Source organism: Pomacea canaliculata, linkage group LG6 (genome assembly GCF_003073045.1).
Source record: "Pomacea canaliculata isolate SZHN2017 linkage group LG6, ASM307304v1, whole genome shotgun sequence".
Lineage (NCBI taxonomy): Eukaryota > Metazoa > Mollusca > Gastropoda > Architaenioglossa > Ampullariidae > Pomacea > Pomacea canaliculata.
The window spans coordinates 25,907,989-25,932,238 of record NC_037595.1 but is presented as its reverse complement, the minus strand read 5'-3'; the positions used below and the strand labels follow the sequence as shown (position 1 = coordinate 25,932,238).

The following is a 24,250-nucleotide window of genomic DNA, read 5'->3' as shown; positions in this document are numbered from 1 at the left end:
GTGTATACTTTTATGTGAAGAAAAAGTTTTACGAACTCCCCCGAAACTTGAGTAGGGGTTTCCTACAGAATTCACCCGAGCTAACAACAGCACGACTGTAAGGGAGGCGATCAATGCCTAGGACTGGAGAAGTAGATCTGACAGGATTGCTTCCCCTAGCTACAACAGCCTCGTGCACCCGCTCATGTAACTCATTTCACAGGTGTGCGCTGTACTCAAGCGTCTCTAAGTGAATTAGCACATGGCATAATAATGTAATAATTTTGTCTGTGATTTAGTGGCTTTTGTGCATGTTTTTTTTTTCTTTTTGATCAGGGTTAGGGCTGCAGCTGGGAGGAAGAAGGGTAAAGATGTGTTCATAAATCTCATGTGTGTGTGTGTGAAGGATTGATATATATATATTTTCCCATTTACCAATTTTCATGTTTAGAGCTTATCATTTATATGAAGACAAGCTACTGCATTTTGTGGATTATGTGTAAGTAAACAGATTAATTCAAGTCTAAGCTATAAATAGGAGCTGAATTTTTTCGAGAAAGAATGTATTGGAAAATCTGTAGAAAACACCCAGAAACAAACCCAGTCAAAACGGTACGTAAACTTTATTTATTACACATGGATAATAAGGAGTACACATACTATAAGCGCATGCATATTAATCCCTTCATAAAATACTAATCGATTTTAGCTTTGAAAAACTGAAAATTATTTATCACACATTGTCATCGTAAGAAAAAATTTGTGTTTGATACTTTTCCACGAACATACACATTATGGTCCACTATGTATTTATCAGCTGAACATCCTGAATGTTTTTCCTCTGTGCGTGCGTGCGTCAGTAGTAATATTATGAGTAAGCAGAGAAGGTGAAGAAAGAAGCTAGAACGGAACAGAGAGAAAGACAAGAGAGAAGAGAAATATTGCCAGCATCATAATGTGCCACAATATTCTTCTTGAACGTCTAGAAACGAGAATCACAAACAGTACAGAAGAACTTGTCTCGGGATATTACGACAGCTAAAATAATTCATCCCTGAACAGATACCATCGTACTTCCTGCCCGCTCTCTGTAAACATATTCCAGTGAAATCCCCCAAGTTACCCGACAAAACACGGGTACTCCACAGTCAAAGGACAGTGGGCTGTTGTATTAGCTTTGTGCTAAAAATAGTAACCAAAAACGTCCTTTTGAATACAGATTTCAGTATTCGGGTTGCCCAGTTCCTAAGTTTTCTGATCTTCTGGCTACATAAGTAATCCAGAAAAATTAATACAAGACAGTACAGTAGAACTTTATTCATCCACAAGACAGTTACAGGTAGTGCTCGTATACTAGCAATATATTGATAAGTACATACATGTTGACTACAGTGAATATGCTCTCTCTATACATATACACACACATACACAGCAACTGTATATACAGCTGGGGCCTGAGGTCACTTCCGGCACAAGATCACGTCCAGTAGAATTTATCAAGTGAATGAATGAGTTGCACTGAAGATTCGTTCTGCATACAGACATCGTGTATCTGTGGCCAGACCGCAAGAGGAAGAGCTCCCATGGCAACACAGAATGAGGAATAATGAGGATGAGGAATGTCTTCATAAGGATTTGCTGATTACTGAAGCCTGCAAAGTCGCTGTGCATGGTTTCTGGGATCTTGAAACAGATACTAACATGGGAGACAAGACTGTTCTTGTTCCCTGAGGAGAGGTTGTGGAAGCAAGATATGAAAGAATGATTTCTTCAGGCTACACTATTAAATGAAATAGTAGAGAGGTTTGACACATTTCTATGGTGATTCTATCATTTATAGGTTCGTGTCTAAAATCAAGTGTCTGCACGGATTCTCTAGAAGTGATGGAGGTAAAGATTTCAAAAGTGCCTGTGTGCGTCACTGATTACAGTTTCCTGTTTACTGTTCAACGGCAAAACAAGTTTACCCTTGGCGCCAGTCTTTACCTCGTGTTGATGTTCAGGCCCGAGACGAGATAATAGCTAAGTGATGTTCTTATTTTTGTCTCTGCATCTTCTTCTCATTTTCCTTCATCAGCGTCATAGCAATGAAGTCCTGGAGGATCATAAAAAGTGGTTTTTTTCGAGGTCCACAAGACAGTGGCGATGACCTCCTCCCCTAGATCTCCCCCAGTTGATCACTGTCGCCGCTGGAATCGAACGTTGAAAGAGGGTGGTTTGTGCAGCAAGGCCAAAGAACCTTTCAGCGTGGAAGGATGGAGTCGCGGCAAGACAGGTGGTAGCGCTGCAAGATGGACGTTGCGTAGAGAAATAGTTCCATGCGCGCGAGGCCTTCCCCGGGACACTTCCGCGAGCCTGCAACGAAGACGACTTTTAAGATGATTGCCGTTCTTAATCACATCAACAAAAATGTCTTCAACCGATGTACGATGTGTGGAAAAACAAAGCAAAGCTAAACAAAAAGCCTACAAAATTTCTAGTTTAGCATTTGAGTGGAAATCAAAGAAACCATATCGTGACAGGATGAAAACTATCTTTGTTTAAAATCTTTCTTATAAAATAAATATGGACGAAAATTTGACTAGGTTTGGAAAAGTGATTTCGAGATGGTTATATAAGAAACACTCATCGTAACGCTAAACACCAGAGGTAAGACATTTATAAATCAAATATTACTTTCTTTGCTTTCGAAAACTCGAGATAAAGGAATATATATATACACACACAACAGTCTGTTATATATATTATGTATCTATTTTGATTATTCACTAATAGATTATATCTTCTGTTGTGCAACTCCACACTTACCAACAGAGTAAGGGATAAAATATTTGCTCCTCACTAGGCAGCCTTCAGCATCCAAGAACCGTTCTGGCCTGAACACCTCCGGGTCCCCCCACACTTCTGGGTCATGGTGCACGAAGTGCAGGTTAGCGACGACCATTGCGTCACTAGGGATGTCGTAGCCACGCAACTCAGTGTCACGTGACAAGCCATGAGGCATGCCCATGGGCCCGACGTCAGCGTGTCTCTGCACCTCCAGGATGGTGGCCTCCGTGTAGGGCAAAGCCAGACGTTTGGCCATGCTGGGCGCCTGGTCCTTGCCGATGTTCTCGACGATCTCCTGCAGGTGAACAGTCAGCGCAGAGTACGTGGTGAATACGTGCTGAGTACGTGTTGAGTTGTTAAGTACGTGTTATATTTAAGTACGTAGGTCTGACGAATGCACCGCTACTCAAGAAAGGAATGAAAACTATTATGATTGTTGACAATGAGGATGAAAAAGGGGAAGAAGTCTAAGAGGAGGTGACCTGCTCTTATTTCAGTAAAATGGCAACAGAGATACGCAAACTTCTGTCTTTGTTACTGCTGCGATATCAGTTCAGATATACATCAGTCTCATTTTCCAAGAATGCCTAAAATTATTGATGAGAATAATGATATCTGTAATAGTCCAGCGATGAAGTATCTTTGTGATACAGAGCCATTGGTGTCTGTGCACCAAGATAATGTGTAGGGTTTGTTATTTTTTTTTATATTCTTCATTCATTCATCATCGTCATAAGCAGAAGGCGAGAAAGACAATTAGCGATGGGTTATAATTATCTAACCTGGTAGCATCGTTCTTGAATGTGTGGGTAATGAAGCATGTAGAGCAGGAACCAAAGCATGGTAGTGCTGGGCGTCTCTGAACCTCCAGCCAGCAGGTCACCAGCCACCTTGACCAAGTTTTCTTCTGCACAGAACACGAGTGATGTCAGTGCTAGGGCTGGTAATCAAGTCGCCAGTAACAGCAGAAAATGAGAAAGAAAATAAACAGGACAAACAAACAGAATATTAACAAAACAATGCATTTCCCTGCTTTCTTTTCGAATTTTTTTAGCAACCTCCCACACTCTTTTGCACCAAAGAAATATTTTTTCTTCGATGCGTAATACACAAAATGTGTTCTTTGTTGCCATCATTGATCGTACATAAAGTCTACTGTATAAACACGCATCCTTCTGATTGTCAGAGATACAGGGGCGTACTGTACAGTATTTACAGACGTCGGCGACAAAGCATCAACTTACTACCAAGGCGAGGGGGATCATGGGAAGCTTTCTAAAAACGTCACCGATACAAACAGAGCGAATTGTGACTTACCGTCCATAGAGGTAGGGATGCCGGAGCCTCGTTTCCGCTCCATCTCCAGCATGTATGCCGACACCACGTCATCGGGCTGACCGTCGTGCAGGACTTGCTGGTGCTTGTCCAGCTCGGGTACACAAGCGTGCTCTCCAGGGTGTTCATGTTGTCCACACATTCGTGGAAGCCACATGGGTCGCCGGGAAGGTAGCGCATGGGAAAGACGTTGAGCGGCTGCATGTTGCCGAAGTTCTTGAAGCAGTTGTTCAGCGCCCTCAGCGCTTTGCAGTACGCGGGGTCATCCAGGTCAAAGCGGTGGCCGTAGATGATGGACACGATGACGTTGCTTATGGACGCCAGGAACAGCTCTGGGAGGTTGAGTGGCTGGTCGGCTGTGTGGTCGCAGGTCTTGTCCAGTTTGTCCATCAGAGCGGACACTTCCTCCAAGACCTTGGCCTCCATCGCAGACGTGTCGTTGATGCCGATGCCACGCATGGCGCGCTCCGTGAAGCGGCGCTGCTCCTGCCAGTGTTCACCGGAAGTGTTGAGGATGCCTTCAGACAGATGAGGAGATTAGACTCGCAGGGACAGACACACAAAGACGGGAGCATACCCAGAGACACACAAACACAGAGAGATACAAACAGCTCTAGAAACGTACCTTGACCATGCGCCATGTGTCTGGAAATGAAGGTTTCAGGTCGGGCAGAGAAGACATCGCTGTTCTTCACCAGTGCCTCGTGTATGGCCTCATATCCGTTTAGCACGACTACCAGACGGCTTCCGGTATAAAAAGAAAATATCTCTCCATATTTCTTTCTGTGGGAGGAGAAATTTAAAAAAATGTCATTCCTGTTAGTCGACATCCTCCTTCGAAAGATTAATTTGTCAAAGTGAATTGTTGGTTAGTCATACAGAAACATGTATTTGGTGGTATCACACATATAATATATATAATATCTGATTTTTTTTTTTTTTTTTTTTTGCAACAAGAAGACTTTTCCACAGTTTTTCCTGTGACTAATGTTACATCGTTTCCTTCCAAAGCTATCTCTTGGGGGGAAAGAGAGTAACCGCATCGGAAGTATTCTGCTAACTTCGGTTAAGAAAATTCTTGCAAGAAACAGACCTATTGCAGACGTTGCTCACCTCATGCTGGCAAAGACTTCGCGGGGATCTGACACTCCCAGCATCTGGAGGTGACCAAGAAAGGGCAGAGGTATACCTGGAGAAGGTGGGAGGCGACGGCGGTGTCGACTGAACCACCACACCAACGACCCCGCCGCCACGCCGAAGACAAGCAACAGCGCTTCGATCATTGTGAGGTCTTCTTTTTCTCTCCTGTGGCTTTCTCTTCGTGTTTTCTTGTTTATTCTTTTTTTTTTCTATGCTTGCCCCAATTTTTTATAATCAAATTGAGAAGTTTTAAGATAAAAGTAAGACTGGACTAATAAATTTGCTTGGCAAACCTTCTACGAAGACATCAAGACAGGCTGTGTGATCTCAATTGTAGGGCTGCGAAGTAAAAAAAAAACCAAACAATTAAAAAGAAGTAAACTTTACAAATTAAAAATAACATATTGCCAAAGGAAAAGAGTATGTTAGAAAATTCTAAAAGAAATAAATAAAGAAAGAGAGAGAGAGAGAGTACAAAGCAACATCGCCTGCAAGAAAACAATTATATATATATTGAGAAAGACCGACACATACACACAACTGAATGTATATTTTTTCGTGAGATTTACAATCCCTGCAGTTTGTTACGATGTTCCACATTTTCTCGTTTCACGCGAGACATTGGCCCCGGGTGACAGCTATTAGGTACCTCAGACCACCTACCCCAGCAGAATACTTCGAGAAACGTGTACAGTGTCCACACCTCAGGCAGTTACAATCACCGCATGCAGCTCGCGAGAACCTTTCCCCACCATGTTCCACTGCAAGAAAATGACTTGCGAATCAAATTACTACAAGAAACGATTTATTAAGCATAGAGGATATGCGAAACACGTGACCTCAACAATCTGGCTCATCTAAAATGGTGTCCCAGTATCATCCGCGCTCCCAAATTTCAGGCAATAGCTAGTCTGGAGAGGGTCTAGCGCAGCGGTTCTCAACCTTTTACTTGTGACGCCCCACTGACGAATAAAGGTACGCCCCCCCCCCCCCAGATGGGCGCGCCCCACCGTTTGAGAACCTGGGTCTAGCGCATTATTAACATCATAAAGTACGATTTAAAAGTGCCTTTCAGGAATGTGTTATTGCAGTCTTAACCCTCAATAATGTCGCTCATGAATAGGAAATTTCTAAAAATACAAACTGTTTTTTATTAATCCTTCTTGAGCCAGGCCTCCATTTCTTTTTACTTAAAGGGATTCTAAAGGCAAAATAAAACTGCTTAGAATCGCGTAAAGAGTAGGTTAAATTTGAATCTCGTCTATTTATGTGTGTTCATGTGGAAAAGATGAAGGTTTTAGTAGAATGTTGTGTTTAGTAAGAGAAATTACACGGGACTGTTTTTTTGCCTCCACCAAGTCGCGTTCTCCGTCACGTGACCCTATGACGTGTGGTTTCCATAGTGACAACCATGCCTCGAGAATGTGCTGCACCCGACTGCCAGGAAAAGATGGAAAAGATTCAAAATTTTTTTTTTTTTCATCAGTTTCCGACAGACAGAGCCTTACAAGCCTTACACACAGAGTGCGTCATACAATAAACAGACGTCAAATCTTCGCAATGACCTCAGACACTTCCTGTGTGTGACGTCATAAGGAGACTCGTCTGCTTGACCATCTCGGGAAGCTATCGCGGTTACTCGGCGGAAGGACACAAGGGCCGATTTAACTGGACTTTTTCAATGTTTATAAACATCGGCAACCGAAATAGTGATAATAAGTGGTAATTAAGTGAGAAATGAATCCTTTATTTCTCCTGTACTGCTCTCCTGCTCTGTAATTGTAACTAAATATATTTTTGAAAGTTTGACCGTTCCCAGAGCCTTATCACAAGCCTTGAGTATCCTTTAAAGACCAACCTGAATGGTTTGCGTTTTTTTTTCAAATATCAGTAAACAATGGCGATATAAACGTAACCTGCAAATTTTAGCCTCCAAAACCCATCTGTTAATTAATTTTCTGCTATTCATTCACACCTGCTTTCAACGAGCGCAGTAACAGTGCACTACGTCACGCAAGTGCATCCTTCGCAACATGGCCTGCAGTCAACACCACACAGTGTACTTACGTCACGCTAGTACACCAGTCGCACCATTGCCTGCAGTCAGCACCACACAGTGTACTACGTCACGCTAGTATACTATTCGCAACATGGCCTGCAGTCATCACCAAGAGAATGAAGCAACAGTTCGGATTATTCAGTCTGCGTTTCTAGTGGCGCAACTCAAAGTCTCCTCCTTTCACTCTGTCCTTTTCGAAAAAAATGTCCATGATTCTGCAAATTCGCTGCAAGTAATTCCATTTTCCCCCAAACACAAACCGATCATTCCTGATCGTTAGTGAAGTTCTTTGACGAAATGACCATGAAACCTCTCAGCCCTCGCGAGAACTCGCATCTACCCTTTAGTGTTCGCTTGCCAAGCCCGAGAAAACCTACTTCCACTGGTATTTTAAATCCAAGTAGTCCACCCAGTTGAAAATACAGCAGGTGCCACACTTACCTGCCCTGCGTCTGTCGTAATCGCCGTCTCTCGTTGTCGTCTGCTCGCTGTTTGCGCTGCACAGCCGTCGGGTTCTCTTATCTCACCTGTCCTGTCTATTTTAATGTCTGCAGGTAAGACAGGTAAGTCACTTTGCTCGCTGCATTCTATGAACAGGCGTTCCTCGCAGTCTGTACTGAAATAACAGCTTTGATTGCCGATCCTCTTTTATTTTCTGGGCGTCGAATGTTTATTAGCATGTTTTTTAGTCTGACTCGGTTGAGTGATGCCAAACATGTCCTCTGGTTAGGAATGTAATAAATGCCTACATTTAATGAGTTGTGGTAAACTTTTTTTTATTGAAAGATTTTTACGATCTTTGCACTCTTAGTCTGAGCTGCAGTCAGCAGTCGCTCGGTTTACATGGAAGTGAATGCCCTTTGTGCGTTGTTTACTGTGAATGATGAGCTGTCTTCACGTGATTTCCTTATTTCTCGAGAAACAGACTCGTAAGTAATATAATACCTTCATAAAGACGGCTCCTTTTCCTTATTCAGTCATTTTTTTCTGGGTTTTTTCCTCTTTCGTTCTTTCTTCCCTTTTATTTTGATTTTTGTTCTTTCGTTTATTTATTAATTTATTTATTAGTTTCTTTGGGGGTGTTTTCGTTGTTTGTTAATTGTGGATTTTTTCTTTTCTGTTTATTTCTTCCTTTAAGTTTCTCTTTCGTTTGTTCTTTCATTCATTTTTTCCCCCATTCATTTTATGCTGTCTTCTTTCCTTTCTTTGCTCATTTTCTTTTATTATGCCGTTTTAATTTTTCCACCCGGTTAATTCTCTCTCTCACACACACACAAGCACGACCGAACACGCGCACCCTGGAGCACCCATGACATGGCTCCATCAGGTCATCTCTCTTCCAGACAAGATGTTTCCATTTTTGCTATTATTTCTTTCTTTAAAAAATATATTTAAAAACTGTCACAAAGCTATAGTTTTAAATTGGTTTTAACGAATCACAACTGTTTTCAGCTCTTACGAAGTAGACTATTTTGTTGGTTTTTAAAATAGAAAATTCACATACTGTACATCAACTTATCTGAAACTGCCTTGAAACGCGTATTTCTAAAGCAGAGCGACAGTGAAAACTCGGTATGTACCTAAAAAGTTCCTGTTATTAATTCAAACAAATAAACTGCTCTCAAAATGTGAATGAAGATTATCCAGATCAGGAACATCACAATAATTCTGATAAGTTTGCTGATCAAACTGAGAGAAAACAGGAGGAGCAACCACCCCGCGTCGTTTGTCACGTTTTTCTTACCAACAAACAAAGGATTTCAATTTGAAAAAGACCGGATATATTGTCGAACAACAACAACAACAACAACAAGGGCGGAAACTTGTAGAGAAATCATTCAGCTTTAAAATGAGCTATACTTTGCTCCTGTACTATTAACCGTTTGCGAATTAAAAACGAAAAATGCACTTCATGCATGCGTGATATCATAAACAAGGCAATCATCCGCTGTGACGTGCAGGTGAGATGACAGGTGAGTTGATCCTCACAGCATTTCTAATCCCGGTGACGTTGAGAGAATTAAGGTAGGAGAGGCGGTGAAGGAATGGCATCAATGAAAATCTTTTACTTTTTTGCAGTCTTATCCCATACTAAGCTTGAGAAAGTAAATATTAACTCACTTTAATCGTCACAAAATGCGTATGGTCATGCGTGCAGGTCACCCTTTCTACAAATAGACCCGACTGTCACGTGCGCCCCAAATAAATGGTGTCCAGCAACATTCCAACCACGGACGTGCACAGGTGGACAGCTGTCTGTCTGGCTGCCGAGACCAACGCTTAGCCTCTTGCCAAGGGATCCGCTGTTAGTCTCGGCGAGCCTAAACAATGAGTGTGACTAAACCGGAAGCTTTGTATACACCAGCCTCGTTCTAGTAGTTGCGCTGAAACATGGCTAAACCAGAAACTTGTATACACCAGCCTCGTTCGTAGTAGTTAACTGGGAGAAAAATCATCTGCAAGCAGTCCAGTAATTTAAGTCCGTGATTACAACAACAATCGCGTCCACCCGAGAAAGTGATAGCGCTGCCTACACCTCCTCAGCACCAGTCAGCCATTTCACTCGTTTCCCTACCCCTTCTGCCAGGACTGTGAGTAACACACTGCTGTCTGGAAACTTGACATCTTCAAGTATAATCCTGGGTATTTTTTCCTAAACATTCGTTTTAAAAAAATCACTTTTAAATAAAGAACAAAATGAAGAATCGACTGAGGCCTGGTACTATTTTCAGACTCCAGCACGGTACAGCAGTCCCTCTCCCCCCTCTCCACCTCCTCTCCTGCCAATAACTCTTTTCAACGGCCTAAAACTCTAGGTGAGGACAACCTTTAGCCAGCCACCTTCATAGCCTGCTGCCATCTAGCGATCCTTTTCACCAGAGCGCCGCCTGGATGACAAAGAAAAATATGGCGGAGGGGCGCACGGGAGACGGCTGGAAGGGAGGCCTAGCAAATTACTTTTTTGAAACTTGAGACCTGTGCCACACTGCGAATAGTTAGCGAGGTGCAGGAGAAAATGAAAGAAAAAAAAAAGGAACGAAAATGAAAGTAACTCGATCCGAATGTGTAACTCCAGGGGCCGTATCCATGAAACAAGGCAAGGTCTTGGCCTTGAGGCAACATGGGGAACTCCAGGACAGACATCTTGTTTCCGAAGTTACAAAGCGGTGTCCAGACCACACAGGTGTTGTTGTTTTATTCCTGGGTCCGTGGTTATAAAGCAGTGGCATCGATGTTCTGGGGTAAAGAACTGTGCAATGTTAGCGGGGGTCTGAACGCCGCTTCATCACTTCGGAAACAAGACTCTTTTCCTTGAGTTCCCATGTTTCCCTAGGAAACAACTTACTCTTACTTACGACTTCGGAACTACGGCCTCTGGAAGGAAGTGTCAAAACACTTCACGACTTTCATGGTGACATACTACGCCCAGGTGAAGGTAACTGAGCCTTGCAACTGGCAAATAGCTCCCACCTGTTAGTCTGACTCACTCTGTCTCTCTTACCTGTCTTCTATCTGTCCATGATCAATGGCATCACTAAATCATCATAACACATTTTTTTTTAAATCACGAAAGAGTCCTTGAGTCGTTTGTTGTTGTCTTCCTCTGTTTGTTAGTTCTCCTCTCTCTCTCAGCACCCGGTTCCTCATGTTTGCTAAGAGCGAGTTTATGACCTAACGGTACCTATCGGTCCTGTAGCTCGCTACATAGATACTTGTAGACAGTTCAAAGAATTAAGCTATCCGCCGTCACTCCGAGTCGGCGGGGAAAAACGAAAGCAGACAGACGGACATTTATAACGAAATAAAGTTAAATAATATACTAAATACAGCTCATGAGAGAAGGATAAATATCGAGTATATTCGTGAACCTCGATCGGGAATATGTAAGGGAAATGGACAGAGAGGTGCCTTAATCTAGCCGCTGTTTCAGGATGATCACTCTTGAAGGCAATCTGACTCCGAGTCCCCAGCGTAGGTCCCCCAATGATCAACTCAAGGCAATTTATTGTAACTAAGGAATTATTATGAAATCGAGAGATGTTTACAATATGTCACAAATAGTTAACTGGAAGAAAATCGTCTGCCAGCAGTCCAGTAATACAAGTTCGAGGACACTCAATCCCTTCAAACCAGTCTCTTACCTAGGTACAACCAGTCATTACCCAGCTAGTACACGATGAACAGGTGATTATCCTGACTTGCTACTGCCCATCTTACCCACTTCTTTTCCCCTCCCAACATGGTAAATACGTTGGGCTCCTTATTCATTCACTGCCTGACATCATTCTGTCCACTCTACGACAACTTCCGGTTCTACGCCTACAACCAATTTCTTGGTGCCAACATAGGACGAACGCGGCGTGTTCCCCGACATACCACCACCCAACTACTACCCGTTCCCAGTTTATGCACATCCATTTAACCGCGCGTTCGCTGTAGGAGACAGAAGTGCGGGACTGACGCCATATTCCCAGGGATCTCATGGCAGTAGACCATGACCGCACCTCACCGTGGGAAGTCTGTAGCTATTAACTCTTTCTTCATTGTTTAAAACATTTTTTTGGATACTTGATTGTTTCAGTACTGTGTAGTATACGTGTGATGGAGTATACATCGCGACTGTATGTGATGACGACAATCGTGAGTTCATTTTTGCCTTCAGGAATATGCATTTATAAATATTTTAAAAATTGCTAGATGAATAATGAAGTTCAAAGATTTGTCAATCCCCTCATTTCTACCAATACCAAACAACACAATTTCTTTACAAATCATAGTTTCCTGTGAATAGTTCTGGTTATTTAATATATATATATTCTATGGTGCTAAAAGTTTTTACTCAATGTTCAGTGCCAGAATATGTGGTTAATGGTTTCATTTATAAAAACAACAAAAAGGAGATGTAGTGAGCTTACGGTTAATGTAGGACGTCCCCGCTGTCGCTACTCTCGTGAGTTTTTGCTTTCACGTTTCTCTCCCGTTGTCATCAAGAGTTGTCCTGATCTACATGTCCACATTCCGTTACACTCTTCGTCTCGGGGTCGCACATCGAACAAGAGAGTGTGAAGAGGCGGCAGGAAGCGGAGACAAGAAGTTTTGACTCGATGATGAGTCAAGAACCTTCCTCCTGCATCTGTCGTGTTATCAAACGGCTTCCCTAGCAGCATGGAAAGTCGTTTTCAGTCACGTGATACACACGCTAGCAACGAGGCGTTGTCCGCCATCTTGCATCTCTAGCGCTTCGCGTTTCTTTGTGACCATGTTTGATTTACGAACTGACTACAAGTTCTCTCTGCCACCCGACGTGAGACTTAGATATGAGTCAGAAACGAAAGGGATCGGTGGCATAGATCCGAGCACCATCCAAGAAAAGGATTATGGAAGAGACAGAATGGCATGGCATGTGACCTACATTGACGTGTACAGCTATCTTGTCTGCAGATGAGCTTGTTGAGCAGTAAAATGTGATTAATAATTTTCTTGGTGCACAATATTGTCTTCTAGCAAAACAAGTAAAATAATATGCCATTTGTTTGCAGTCGATGTCTTTAATCAGGAAACACAATTTTCTTTATTTGTTTATATTTCACTAGCATAACACTCTTTGGTATTTTTATTTTCTCATCACCAGTTCCAATGCCTACACCAAAGAGCAGATGAAGCATTACAAGGCTCTGGATGGTTACAAACTCTTCCAGGATGGCTGGATCAAGGAGATGCTTCATAAGCTGATTGGGACATCACATGTCTTAAAAGTCAAGGTAATGTGACAGCCTATTGTGAATTTTCAAGTTGTAATGAAAAAATGTGTACAGTACCAATTGTCCTGAAGCTTTAGGATTTGATTTTAAAATTCTTTATTTCTTTATACAGGTGACACAGTCCATGCAGGTGGCAAAAAACCCACTGGAACCCTGGGTAGTGAGTGATAAACCAGGATGAAAGTGCACACTGCGCTTGCATGTCAGGTTTGTCAGAAGCCTGCAGCCATATTGCTGCAGTTCTTTTCTGCCGTTGAGTCATGTGCCTGTGTACTGAAGGAGGCCACCCCAGCCGACCTGCCAGCCTATTGGCTGTTACCAACAGCTGGTCCCCATGAGGTCCAGTTTTCCAAGTTAAAGGACATGAATTTGAAGTCTGCTGCTAAGAAACGGAGGAGAGCCATGAAGGATAATCAACAGCAGGTTGACAAGAAAAAAAATAAGTCCACCATCAACAAAAAAAGAAGTGGAAGATTCCAGTGCTTTGAATTCATCATCAAATGCAGTTGTTTTATCAGTTGTTGATGATTATGCTCATAATTTTATGCAAAAGCCATAAATGTCATTCGAGTATGCAAGTCTAAAATGGGCACCTCTAAAATGGGGGATTAAGCATGAAGACAAGGCCAAGCAAGAATACCTTGCAAAATGCAAAGGGAGCATCATTGTTTTATCATGATTGAGTCAGGACTCCACATGAACCCTGAATATCCTGTTTTTGGGGCCTCACCAGATGCCATGGTATCATGAGAGTGCTGTGGTGCTGGATGTGTGGAAATTGTGTCCTGCCAGACTGAAATCGAAAGATTTTACATACCAAGACCTAGACTTTTTGCAGCTAGTAGGAGAAATATGCATATCGTGCATATATATATATAGTGCAGCGGCATGTGAAACATTTGAGTGAGACAGGGACTGCGCTGAACAAGCTAAACAGGATTTTCAAGGGCAGATAGCTGTGTTGTTGACGATAGCTACGCTCTCTTGGTGATGGGAAGAAACCACAAATTTGTATACCTACACACGTCCGTGCAGAAACTGTATAATAGTCTCCGATGACTTGTACACTGATATAAGGGAGGCTATCAGTGCCTAGACCTACAGAAGTCGAGTTGTCTCCCATACAACACAGCCTTTTATAGTTACGCACACTCGCTTATGTTATTTAGCATCTTGATCGTCACATTTATTTTACAGGTGTGCGCCTTCCTCTGAAAACGTCTGTATGTGAATATATGTGCATAATAAAGCAACCATATGGTATATAATGTAGTCTTCCGTGTGTGTTTTGCGTGAAATGTACATTAGCTAAAATTGGAATGTTTTTGTATCTGTTGTACCAGGAACTTGTATTACCTATACAAGTCCGTGGTTGTACTGTTAATAGTGATCTCATTTGTTTATACAGAAAATAGGATAGGGGAAAGCACACATCCCTGAGGGGTACCTGTGTTGAGGATCAGTTCATCTGACAAAATCGTTCCATCCACTGACAGATTTATCCTTTCAGACGAGTTGGACCCTAAAGTACCTGTTGGTGGAACTCTGAGACCCACCCTCTATGGTCGGTCCTTCAGGAATGATTGTAACCACAGAAGCAGGCAGGTGCTGAAATCAAAGTCTAGTAGGCGCTTTACAAGAAGGAGTGGCTGGATTGTGTTGAAACCGCTGGAAAAATCCATGAACAGGACCGAAACATAGATGCCAGAGGTGATCAAGTGTTATAGGATAGTATCTAAAAAAGGTGAGCGTGACATCAGACACTCCCCTACGTGGTTTGTAAACAAACAGCAGAGAATCCAGGCAATCAGCCACAGTGGAGGTTATCAAACCCACAACCTTCTCCAAACACTTGGCCACAACAGACGTGAGAGCCACAAATAGAAAATCTTTCAAGTCTGTAGCATTCAGCTTCTTTGGTACTGGCATGATTGTTGATGTGCGCCATAAGCGGAGGACACTGTGAGAGTCAGGGGAAAGGTGGAAAAGTCTGGTAAAGACATCACCTAGCTAACTAGCACACTACACCACCTAGCTGACTAGCACACTACTTTAGAACCTTGCCTCTCACGTGGTCAGGTCCAGGGGCTTTATGGGAGTTAACATGAGAGAGAATTCTGATGACTTCTCCTTCATAGATTGTGACAGTGAAGAACATACATTATCTACTTCTTCGCTGAAGTCTCTCACGTCAAATCGTAGAAAGTATGGCTGTAGTTCACGCAGAGAGCCTGCAATTAATGTCGGCGATGTGCTATATTTAGGATGCATCACCTGTAATTTATGTCGATCATATACTTTGTGAAGTATATATTTATGTCGATTTTATATTTTGCTATTTTCATTTATGTATTTGAAAGTCTATTGTGTTTAATGTAGTGTACTCGTGGACAGCAATTTATGTCGATCGTTCGGGTGCGCTAACACGAAAGTTATAAATCTTTTTGGAAGAGAGAATGCGTGCTTTGTTTAGTGCACTTTTCTAGTAACTCGAGCAAGTTCACCTGTGCATATTTTTGTGGGAGTAAGGTGTTGCTTTTAAAGTCTAAAACCTTTTATTTTCTATTTATAGACGTTCTTTGTAGTAGAAGACGCCAAGGTTCCAGGAAGAAGAAGAGTTCGTTTATTTGCCAAGTCACTTTACATTAGTAATTTGACAATGATGACCCCCACTTACTCGATAAATACCAGGCACACACTTTACACATACATATGCACACACACACACAAACACACTTTCCCTCGCTCCATTTCTTTCGCATACACTACACTCTACCCACACATTTCCCTCACCATGGATACCAAAACATATGCGAACAGGTACGTATGAATGCTTGCTCGCACTCTTGCACTGCACATGACCCTCAGAGTGGCTCAGACTACGAGAAGACATTCAACTATTATTATTAGTTGTAGACCGAGCTGTGGCGTAGTTCAGGAAAGATACAGCTTCGGAAGTGATCCCCCTCCTCTCACTTAAAAAAAAAATCAGGGATTGAAATTAAACCTGTTTTAGGTATAGATAGCGACTCCCCCAGTATCAAAGGAAGAAAGAGGACATCTGGGGACATCGTGATTATTAGTGGGGGGGGGAGCATTGTGGCACATCCACCCAATCCCCTTGATGAAAATGCGAAATGACTTTTGTTGGGGTCGAGGTCTATTTTACCTGAGAATGCACTGTGGTGTCCCCCACATATCTCTAATATACCAGATGTCATAAACAGGTCCCACATGATCTGTAAGTAAACCCACGCACTTTGAACAAAGCCTCTTTACAGCAGGTCCTCCCAGCAAATCATGCAAGACACCCGTGAATGCGTGTTGGCATCCCTAAGGAGCGTAAACAGCATAATACAGGCAGGAAGTTTAAGGCAGGTATAAAGCTTCTTTATTTTGTCCTTCTCACCTTGCTTTTCCCCAACAGCTTATTTTGAAAGTCGGCGTGCGAAATTCGATATGAAGTGTTTAAAGCCACGCACGAAGAAGGAAGTCCTTCGAGGGCAAAAGTCAGAGGTCGTGTGACAAGTCTGAACACGTGAAAAGAGCTGGTCTTGGTGCACTCGCAGGCAAGATGGTTCAAGACACGACCGTTATAGTTAAGTTAAACAGGCAATCAAGTGCATAGTGCACTACGATGACACTAAGACAAGAATTAAAACGAAAATTGGAAATGGCAAGTAAAAATAAAAATTTTGTCGGAGAGAAGCTGAAGATCCATCGAGTGCAAAAAAGTATTCATGAAAGCTGTGTTCGAACAATTAACTGTTGTTACTACAACGTTGTACAGCTGTAACTGTTACTTCCACCATGATGCCGATTAATTCTTTAGTTACACCCTTACAGATGCTCTTTTTTGGGGGGAAACTCCATGACAGTGAACAGCGTTCACATTCTTGCCTCCTCAGTATCTTTTTTGAGGAGGTGGCTGTCTCCCACCCTACCCGGTTCCTGCGCGACTGCTTTGTATCTGCTACACCCGAAGTATGAACTATACATAAACACCACTTTACACAGGGTTTACGTGTTTACGTATTAACCAGTCACAAACCACCACTTCACCTAATTTGGGGGTTGCATGGCTCTTACCAGAATGAATTAGTACTTATAAGTATTATAGTATATCAGTTAGTACGTCATTCGTCATCTGGTTGAGGGCATGGAATATGAGAAGGGCTGATGACATGAGATGATATTATGGTCTGTTTGTACAGCGCAGCACAGTATGAAAAGCTTGACCGAGTTATCAGAAATTAGGTCGAGCTGCCAACTCATCGCTTCGCTGCCGCGGTTGCTTGGCTCAGGGTAGTAGGAAGGAAGCGACAGAGCTTCAAGGATACTTGTATGCTAGGGGAACAATAATAAAATAATGAAAAACTTGTTGAATAAAAAGAAGACAGAAAACATGCACGTTGATACATTATCTTCCAGCAGTTTTTGTGGACAGGTTTCATTAGTTAAACTTAAGTAGGTGTCATTTCTCTAATCTTTTGTTGCTGGGTCACAGTATCTCTTCGTTACTACTTGTACAAGAAGTTGGATGCATCACCCACTTCAAACCACCAGTACCCCTTCAGTTCTACATGATGAGGGTTGTTAATAATATACTCAGGATGTAATAGTGGCAGCAGTTACCAAGCTGCAGAAATCCTTCCGATGCATCAATAACAATACTATTATTGAACTTCATACATGCCTACTGCATTCTTGCACCCTAAACACTCTGCTCCCTGTTCATTTCACATATTACAAACTTTCTTGCATTCAGACAAATCTTCTCTGCATGCTAAGCATGCTGCATAACCCACACACTCAAGAACACATAATCCAAGCTTTATTCACTTCAGAAATTAATTTCCTTTTACATTTCCAACTACAAGTATATGATCAATCCCTTCAACAGTTTAAAGTTTTCAGTAAGCTAGCAAGCATGTGCAAATGTGTGTATGCTACACAAAAAAGAGCGTGCATTCTGATAAACTAAGGACTGGCGGCATAAATAAACTGTCATGCAGAGCTAACTATATAATTCCCATTCAAATCTGAATCACTGGCCAGTCTTTTCATTATTATAGCAAGCCTACACTACCCTTCTCCCTCAACGATTAATTTTTAATGCTGCAGAAAAATGGAAGTCGCGCCATCCCTATGCAACAGTAAAACTCCATGAGAATAATGCTGATCTACATACGTGTACCATTACATACATGAATTATACTACAGTAACAAAAAGAAATTATCCCACATTAATCAAGATCTTGCAGCCATGACAGCTCTTCATAAAGCTTGCATTACATAACCTCCACTATTCATAAAATCCATTTCAGAAAAGAATGATAACTGAATTTACTTTGGAGATATAGACAATACTTTTCGATAAAAAAATTTCAACTGACTTGCAAAATTATTTTCAGGAGTGCACACTTTGTTCACAAAATTCTATTAGCATTGCTAAGTACAACCAGTACTACTAGATCTTATAAAAAACATTCTAACACCACTGACAGCTCAAATTTATGGCTTTACAAGGAAAAAAAGCAATGAACACTTGCAAGAAAAAATGTTTTCTTTATTTACAGTGTATTTTAATAAGGGTATTTACACAAAACACACCAAAAATAAAAACTACATAACTTCTCAAATTATATATAACTATATTCTATTTGCAACTTTTGCTTGCAATGCCCTCTAAATATCACGTCCATATGTTCTTCCTTCTAAGAACAGTATCAAAGACAACTTGTGAAAATCCCCTTCTGATGTTTACCTAGCTCAAGTATTTTAATAAGGATTAAAAAAATTAAAACTGGCCATTGTCAAGGAGAAGTTAGTTTCAAAACAAAGCTAAAATACATACATCAGGCAATACACCATTACACTGGTGAACATGCTTAAAAACTATGATTTTAAAACATCAAATCCAGCGATGTAATACACAGTAACAAATGATACAACTTACGTAGTCTTTCCATTTTGACCATTATCAAGCTATCAGGTTGACAAATAAAGATCAATCTTTGCCTTGCCAAAAATCTTGGTGGTTAGTCTACTGCTAATAATATGACACTAACTCACTTAGATACTCATCATCAACTTACACAAGTTACAAAGGTAACTGATTTATAGCAAGGTGAGATGGCGAAGAGACACAACTGAAACCACACTGACTTACAGCCTCAGACACTGAGGTACTTTATATCTTCACCACCCGGTGATAGGTAAATATGTCTGATGTGGTACTTCGCCACGTGACGAATTTCGCCACTTTTTTTTTCTTTAAAACATTTAAACAGACCAAAATTTACAAAAAAAGAAAGAAAAGGCACCAAAAGTGATCAGCAACAGCCTCTTAGCAATGCTGTTGTTTATGTTTTCTGTAATTTGCTTACATCTAGTAGTGACCAGTTAATTCACACAATGACAAATATAACATCAATTGCCAAAAATGTGTATGAACACCGACTTCCAGAGCAGACTATTATATGAAGCAAACCACACAAAACCACCGCCATTATACCCTAAACCCCACCAAAATGAAAGAAAAAAAAGGCGTGGTAGGGGGTGGAGGTTAATACCAGCAACCCAATATATATATCATGTACAGATGTACAGAACATGAGCAGTAAACACTTTGACACTAGCACTGGCTTATCCCAGTATTATGAAAATTCATCATTAAAGATTGTGTAAAAGAACAGACATAAAATGTTTCATTTCCTTACAAACCAGTTGCAGTCCACAAAATGCCCAAAATGTGAAGATTTTGTCAAACAATTACCATGGAGACACACCATCATGATAAATACAAGTAATTTTTTAACACGAGAATGTACACAGTGCATTCAATGAAATAGTCACAAGTGAACCTAAAATAAAACTAACAAATAAGCACTTGCAAAGTTATACCATCACTTCCACTGCATGACACAAATTGAATTATTATTACTACCACATGAGCCTGAAAACAGCATCTCTTACTGTTATCCCAGGGTATATTTTACATACCAGAGTGAACGTTTACAGGACATAATGAGCCAGCCCCAACATTTTGCTACACTCAATGCTTTAAAAAGCAACATCCAACCACATGCTGTCAGGTATTTTAAAAAAAGGCACACAAGCAAAACATCAAACTACGAAATAAAAAAACAAAACATGCTATGGGATTTACAAGTGTTACAGTGTCTTTTTCAGCTATGGCAAAGTCATCTACTATGAAAACAGCACAAATTTTAAATTTCTTTTCTTCATATTTTCACATTCCAACCATAACAAATAGATGCACTGAAAGGTGAGCCTATAACTGAATTCTCAGAGCTAACTTAACAGCAAGCTAATGAACTTTGTGACCAGATCACAGGTAACTATGGACTCAGAACAAGTTCATCCTTGCTTGTGCATGCTGTTTTCCCATGTGGAGACCAGCTCAAGTTCACCCAACCCAAACATGAGGTTAAATGTCAAGCAGTTTAACACTTGAGTCTCCATACTGAAAATGAAGCAGTTGATGTCCCAATATGTTCCATCTCATATCTATACAGTTGAGTCAATCAGTTTTGTGCAACCAACCTGTTAAAATTGTAATGTAGTCACGAGATGTGAAACAGGATGCTTCTCATGGCGTGTTCACCATATCATGACAAGTGACACCAGCTCTTGACATTACTTCCTCAGTTTATGTCAATATCACAGAATTGGGAGATGCTTTGCATAGAGTGACGGACCTACTACATTAATCAACAAACTATGTGTTACACACAATGTGTATAAGCCTAAGTGTGGGCAGCACAGCTGCTGTACTGGAAGTTTTCGTTCCGAAAACTACAAGGTCACAGCTGAAAGCAACAAGTACAGCAGCCTGTCACTCTTTATGCATGTCTTCCATTTGGCTTTGTGCGTATTTGCAAATAATGCTACAAACCACATAGATTCCTCCAAAAAAGGGAAAAAAGGTCTGGGCGAGATGGGGGGTAGGGGGTGGGGAGTTCCCTGTTCATGTGCCTTTCAAGGAAGTTGCTTAAAGAATGACGGGCTGAGAACTGGTTGACAGCCGTGTACTCTGGAAACTCGTCTTGCCATTTCCTGCTTGGTGGCAGGTTTTTAAAAAGGCAAACGCTGATCACAGATGCAACTGCATGATGCTGTTGCACAGTTTCTTGGGGTTTGTCTCGTCTGGAAACTTATTCATGACTGCACGTACCCTAGGTTCAGCAAAGATGCCACAAAGATTGTAGTACATGGGATACCTAGGGTCGGAGGTGTGGATTGCACGGTCCAGAGGAAAGCTACGCGTTGGCGATGAAACATGCGAAGGGGATAAGCTGTGGAAAGGATCCTGATGCCAATGGGTTGCCACAGGGCTCTGGACTGCCATCAGACCTGATGTCATGCCTGTAGGTGTAGTGGGAAAATTTCCGTAAGGCATTTCTGACATAGGATACACAGACGGTGAAGGAAGACCATACATATCTTGTGATCCAAACACTCCCTCACTCATCTGGCGATCAAAGCTGGCCAACTGGATGCTCTGCTGCTGATGATACCTATGCTGGGCCTGCATGGATGTGGATCGCATCAATGGACGGGCATGATGCTCAGTTCGCTGACCTGGGTATCCAGCAGGCATGAACATGCTGTGCCCACTAATTGTGTCTGCAGGAGGCAAGGGGGATAATGGAATAGGGGTTTGGTGCCATGCCGGGCCAGCCTCACTGATCCCAGACATGTGTAACTGAGGATCAGAGGAGCTGTTCTGGCGCATCATTCCTCTGAGAGGGCGTCCTGCTGTGCTGGGAACGAAACCCTGGTTTGGCGGGCAGCTCTGCTGAGGTTTCAGGGAAAAATGTTCTCTGTAGCTATGGTCGCCAATAATACCATGTTCTGTTGTAGGATAGCTGTTATAGTGAGCCCCATACCCTGTGCCACTGAAGGCTGGATCTTGCTGGTACATCTGGTGCTGCTGGGAAGGCAAGCAGGCTGGTCCTGACAAGCACAGTCCATAAGAGCTTTGGTCATCAAAAAAGGAAGAATGAGTCTGCTGCTGAATCTGCATCATTGGATGCTGTGATTCTGGTGGGGATGGAAGACGCCCTTCTAAATGCATTGGCAGTGACTCGCGCCTGCTTCCCCCTAAAGCTGCCGAGTTTGTCAGCATGACAGGGCTGTTGCGACTGGAAGCTCCTTCACTTGTAAAAAAAGTTGATTCTGACCCTTCATCTGACAGCTTCTTAGCCAAAAGAAGATGACCGCTGACCAATGGTCCTTCTTGGCTGTCGGAATAAGGTACGTTCAGCATTGCAGGGGAAGAAACTCTTGAGCCTGGGCGTAACGGCAATAATGAAGGAGATTCCTGAGGCTTGGGTGAAGATGTTTCATGTGGCCTGGAGTAAAGCACCTCAGCTTCACTGGTGAAGGTGTTCTTGACAGCCAGGGCTTCTTCTAGCCTTTTTCTGTGCTCACTTAGGTAATCTGATGTTTTTCCTGACTGCTTCAGAGGAGGCCGGAGCCTAGCAATTGTGTCAGAGTCTTGTTCTTGAAGTATAGGAGACAGCAGTGAAGCTCCTGACTTCTCTGTTGGTGCAAAATCTCCTGTGACAAGAGACTGTGTACGGGTCAATTTTGGCTTGCTCTTGCGACCCTTGTCCCGGAATCCTGTCCCTTGTTAGCGTGCTCCTGCATCTTGATGGTTGCCTGCTCCTTCAGCATGTCTGTAACTGACCTGTGAGGTTGTGACCCTCGCTCTGGGTGGTAATACTTGCATTTGTTTCCATATGTACACTTGCGCCCATATGGACATGGAGGGGGCAGTGGTGGAGGATTTGATGGCTCTTTACGAAGGAAGTTGTCTAAAGTTGGTCCACGGCGTCCAAGTGGATCCTCTGGAGGCATAAACCTGGGAACAGGGGAGAACAAATGTGAAACTTAAAAATTAAATTTACTGCCATCAACTACAACAAATCAAAACAACGTCACTGTCTAGGATCATGCACAGCTGCCTCTTCCTCACACAACAGTTAATTTTTTAAAAAATCTATAAAGTCAGCAAAAAATTACATCTTTCACTTCTTTTTTTGTATAAAATGCACACACCCTCAGTCACCTTTCTGCTCTCTTGCAGCCAGCACATTTCAAAAGCACAATGCATCCCTCTCTTCTTAACACCAATCATACCCTATCAATAGCAATGCACACAGATGATTAAAATATCAAAAGCAACACAACACAAAAGCAGTCTTTACCTGTCATTTACAAATGTATACATCAGGAGACGTTCATCCACCACTTTACGATATTCCTGGTTCTCGTTTAGCAAGTCACGGTACGTATCATTTGATACAACAATCCCATTCGTCTCAGCAGCAAGTTTTAGCACAAAGCGGTCATCATAGCAGACCATGCGGCGACCTTTGATTCGGCGTGATGGGGTGAACACCACAATTCCTTCTTTCTCAAGTTCTCGCAGGATTTCTTGATCTGGGGACAGCCACATTGGAAACCAAATGCTTAATATTGTGCGCCACAAAATATCTCAAGGTTATTAGTAAAAAATGAACCCCATCTATGTAAAGGGTTGAGGAAATAAATGACATCAGGTGACTATGTGACATAAATAGTAAAGAAAACCAGTAATTCAGGAAAAACACTGGCATGCATTACATTTATTAGCTAGTCATCAAAATGGTCTTTTCTATAAGAGCCACAGTACAAAAGTGTACATAAACACATACAGACACAATAAGAGTATGAAATAAGCTTGTTCCACATAAAAGAAAGTTAAAAGTATATATAATTATAAGAATATTGCATACAGCATTCACCCATGAATTCTATGCTTCACTCACTGTTTATAGGAGCATCTGGACGAGAAGGTTCTTTCCTCCACTGTGGCACAAACACTGTGATTTCTTTGTGGCCCCTTTGTCGAAACCAGTCAACAGCGATTTTTATGCCAGAACAGGAAAACACTGTTTTTCCATGACTGCAACAAATGCATTTTTATATCTCTTAAATAATCTTTCTATGTGCATGTAAACTACCTTTGTACTGAAGAAAAATTATTTTAATTTTACTATCAACAGCAGAGATAGAAACTATAAAGCATTACACAGTATTGAATGAGACTGCTTAACTGCATGTTTGCACACAC

At 41.9% G+C, this 24,250-nt stretch overlaps 2 protein-coding genes and 1 long non-coding RNA gene across 7 annotated transcripts in view; 1 reads left to right on the top strand and 2 right to left on the bottom strand.

The window, feature by feature from the left end:
* Positions 1 to 1,271: 1,271 nt before the first annotated feature.
* Positions 1,272 to 12,473, bottom strand: LOC112565933 (cytochrome P450 2U1-like). Of its 5 annotated transcripts, none has more exons than XM_025241833.1 (8): positions 12,259 to 12,473; positions 5,947 to 6,044; positions 5,257 to 5,622; positions 4,769 to 4,926; positions 4,126 to 4,661; positions 3,591 to 3,715; positions 2,788 to 3,103; positions 2,198 to 2,334 (listed from the first exon to the last, which is right to left on the bottom strand). In XM_025241833.1, the coding sequence occupies exons 3-7, from the start codon at positions 5,424 to 5,426 to the stop codon at positions 2,821 to 2,823; spliced, it is 1,272 nt and encodes a 423-aa protein (XP_025097618.1). In that variant the 5' UTR covers positions 5,427 to 5,622; positions 5,947 to 6,044; positions 12,259 to 12,473; the 3' UTR covers positions 2,198 to 2,334; positions 2,788 to 2,820. The 5 variants fall into 5 exon arrangements, with proteins under 5 accessions (XP_025097622.1, XP_025097618.1, XP_025097619.1 ...); XM_025241834.1 differs by lacking the exon at positions 12,259 to 12,473 and adding an exon at positions 7,784 to 8,162; XM_025241835.1 differs by lacking the exon at positions 5,947 to 6,044.
* A 180-nt stretch (positions 12,474 to 12,653) lies between these two features.
* LOC112565935 lies at positions 12,654 to 14,372 on the top strand. The gene is made up of 2 exons (XR_003099516.1): positions 12,654 to 13,104; positions 13,217 to 14,372. It is a non-coding gene; the product is annotated as an uncharacterized LOC112565935 (long non-coding RNA).
* Positions 14,373 to 17,921: 3,549 nt separating this feature from the next.
* Positions 17,922 to 24,250, bottom strand: part of LOC112565688 — a 59,417-nt gene continuing 53,088 nt past the window's right edge. Inside the window, 4 exon segments of the mRNA XM_025241333.1 lie at positions 17,922 to 22,718; positions 22,721 to 22,996; positions 23,343 to 23,577; positions 23,946 to 24,082. Of these exon segments, the coding sequence (XP_025097118.1) occupies positions 21,224 to 22,718; positions 22,721 to 22,996; positions 23,343 to 23,577; positions 23,946 to 24,082 (2,143 nt within the window). The 3' untranslated portion in view covers positions 17,922 to 21,223.

Bases quoted from the DNA above. Each gene is read 5' to 3' on its own strand.
- LOC112565933 (XM_025241833.1), bottom strand. From the start codon at position 5,426: ATGATCGAAGCGCTGTTGCTTGTCTTCGGCGTGGCGGCGGGGTCGTTG. The intron at 4,927-5,256 runs GTGAGCAACGTC...CTCCTCCCACAG, and splicing joins GAAGTCTTTGCCAGCATGAG to AAAGAAATATGGAGAGATAT. The intron at 3,716-4,125 runs GTAAGTCACAAT...TGTTCTGTGCAG, and splicing joins CATCCCTACCTCTATGGACG to AAGAAAACTTGGTCAAGGTG.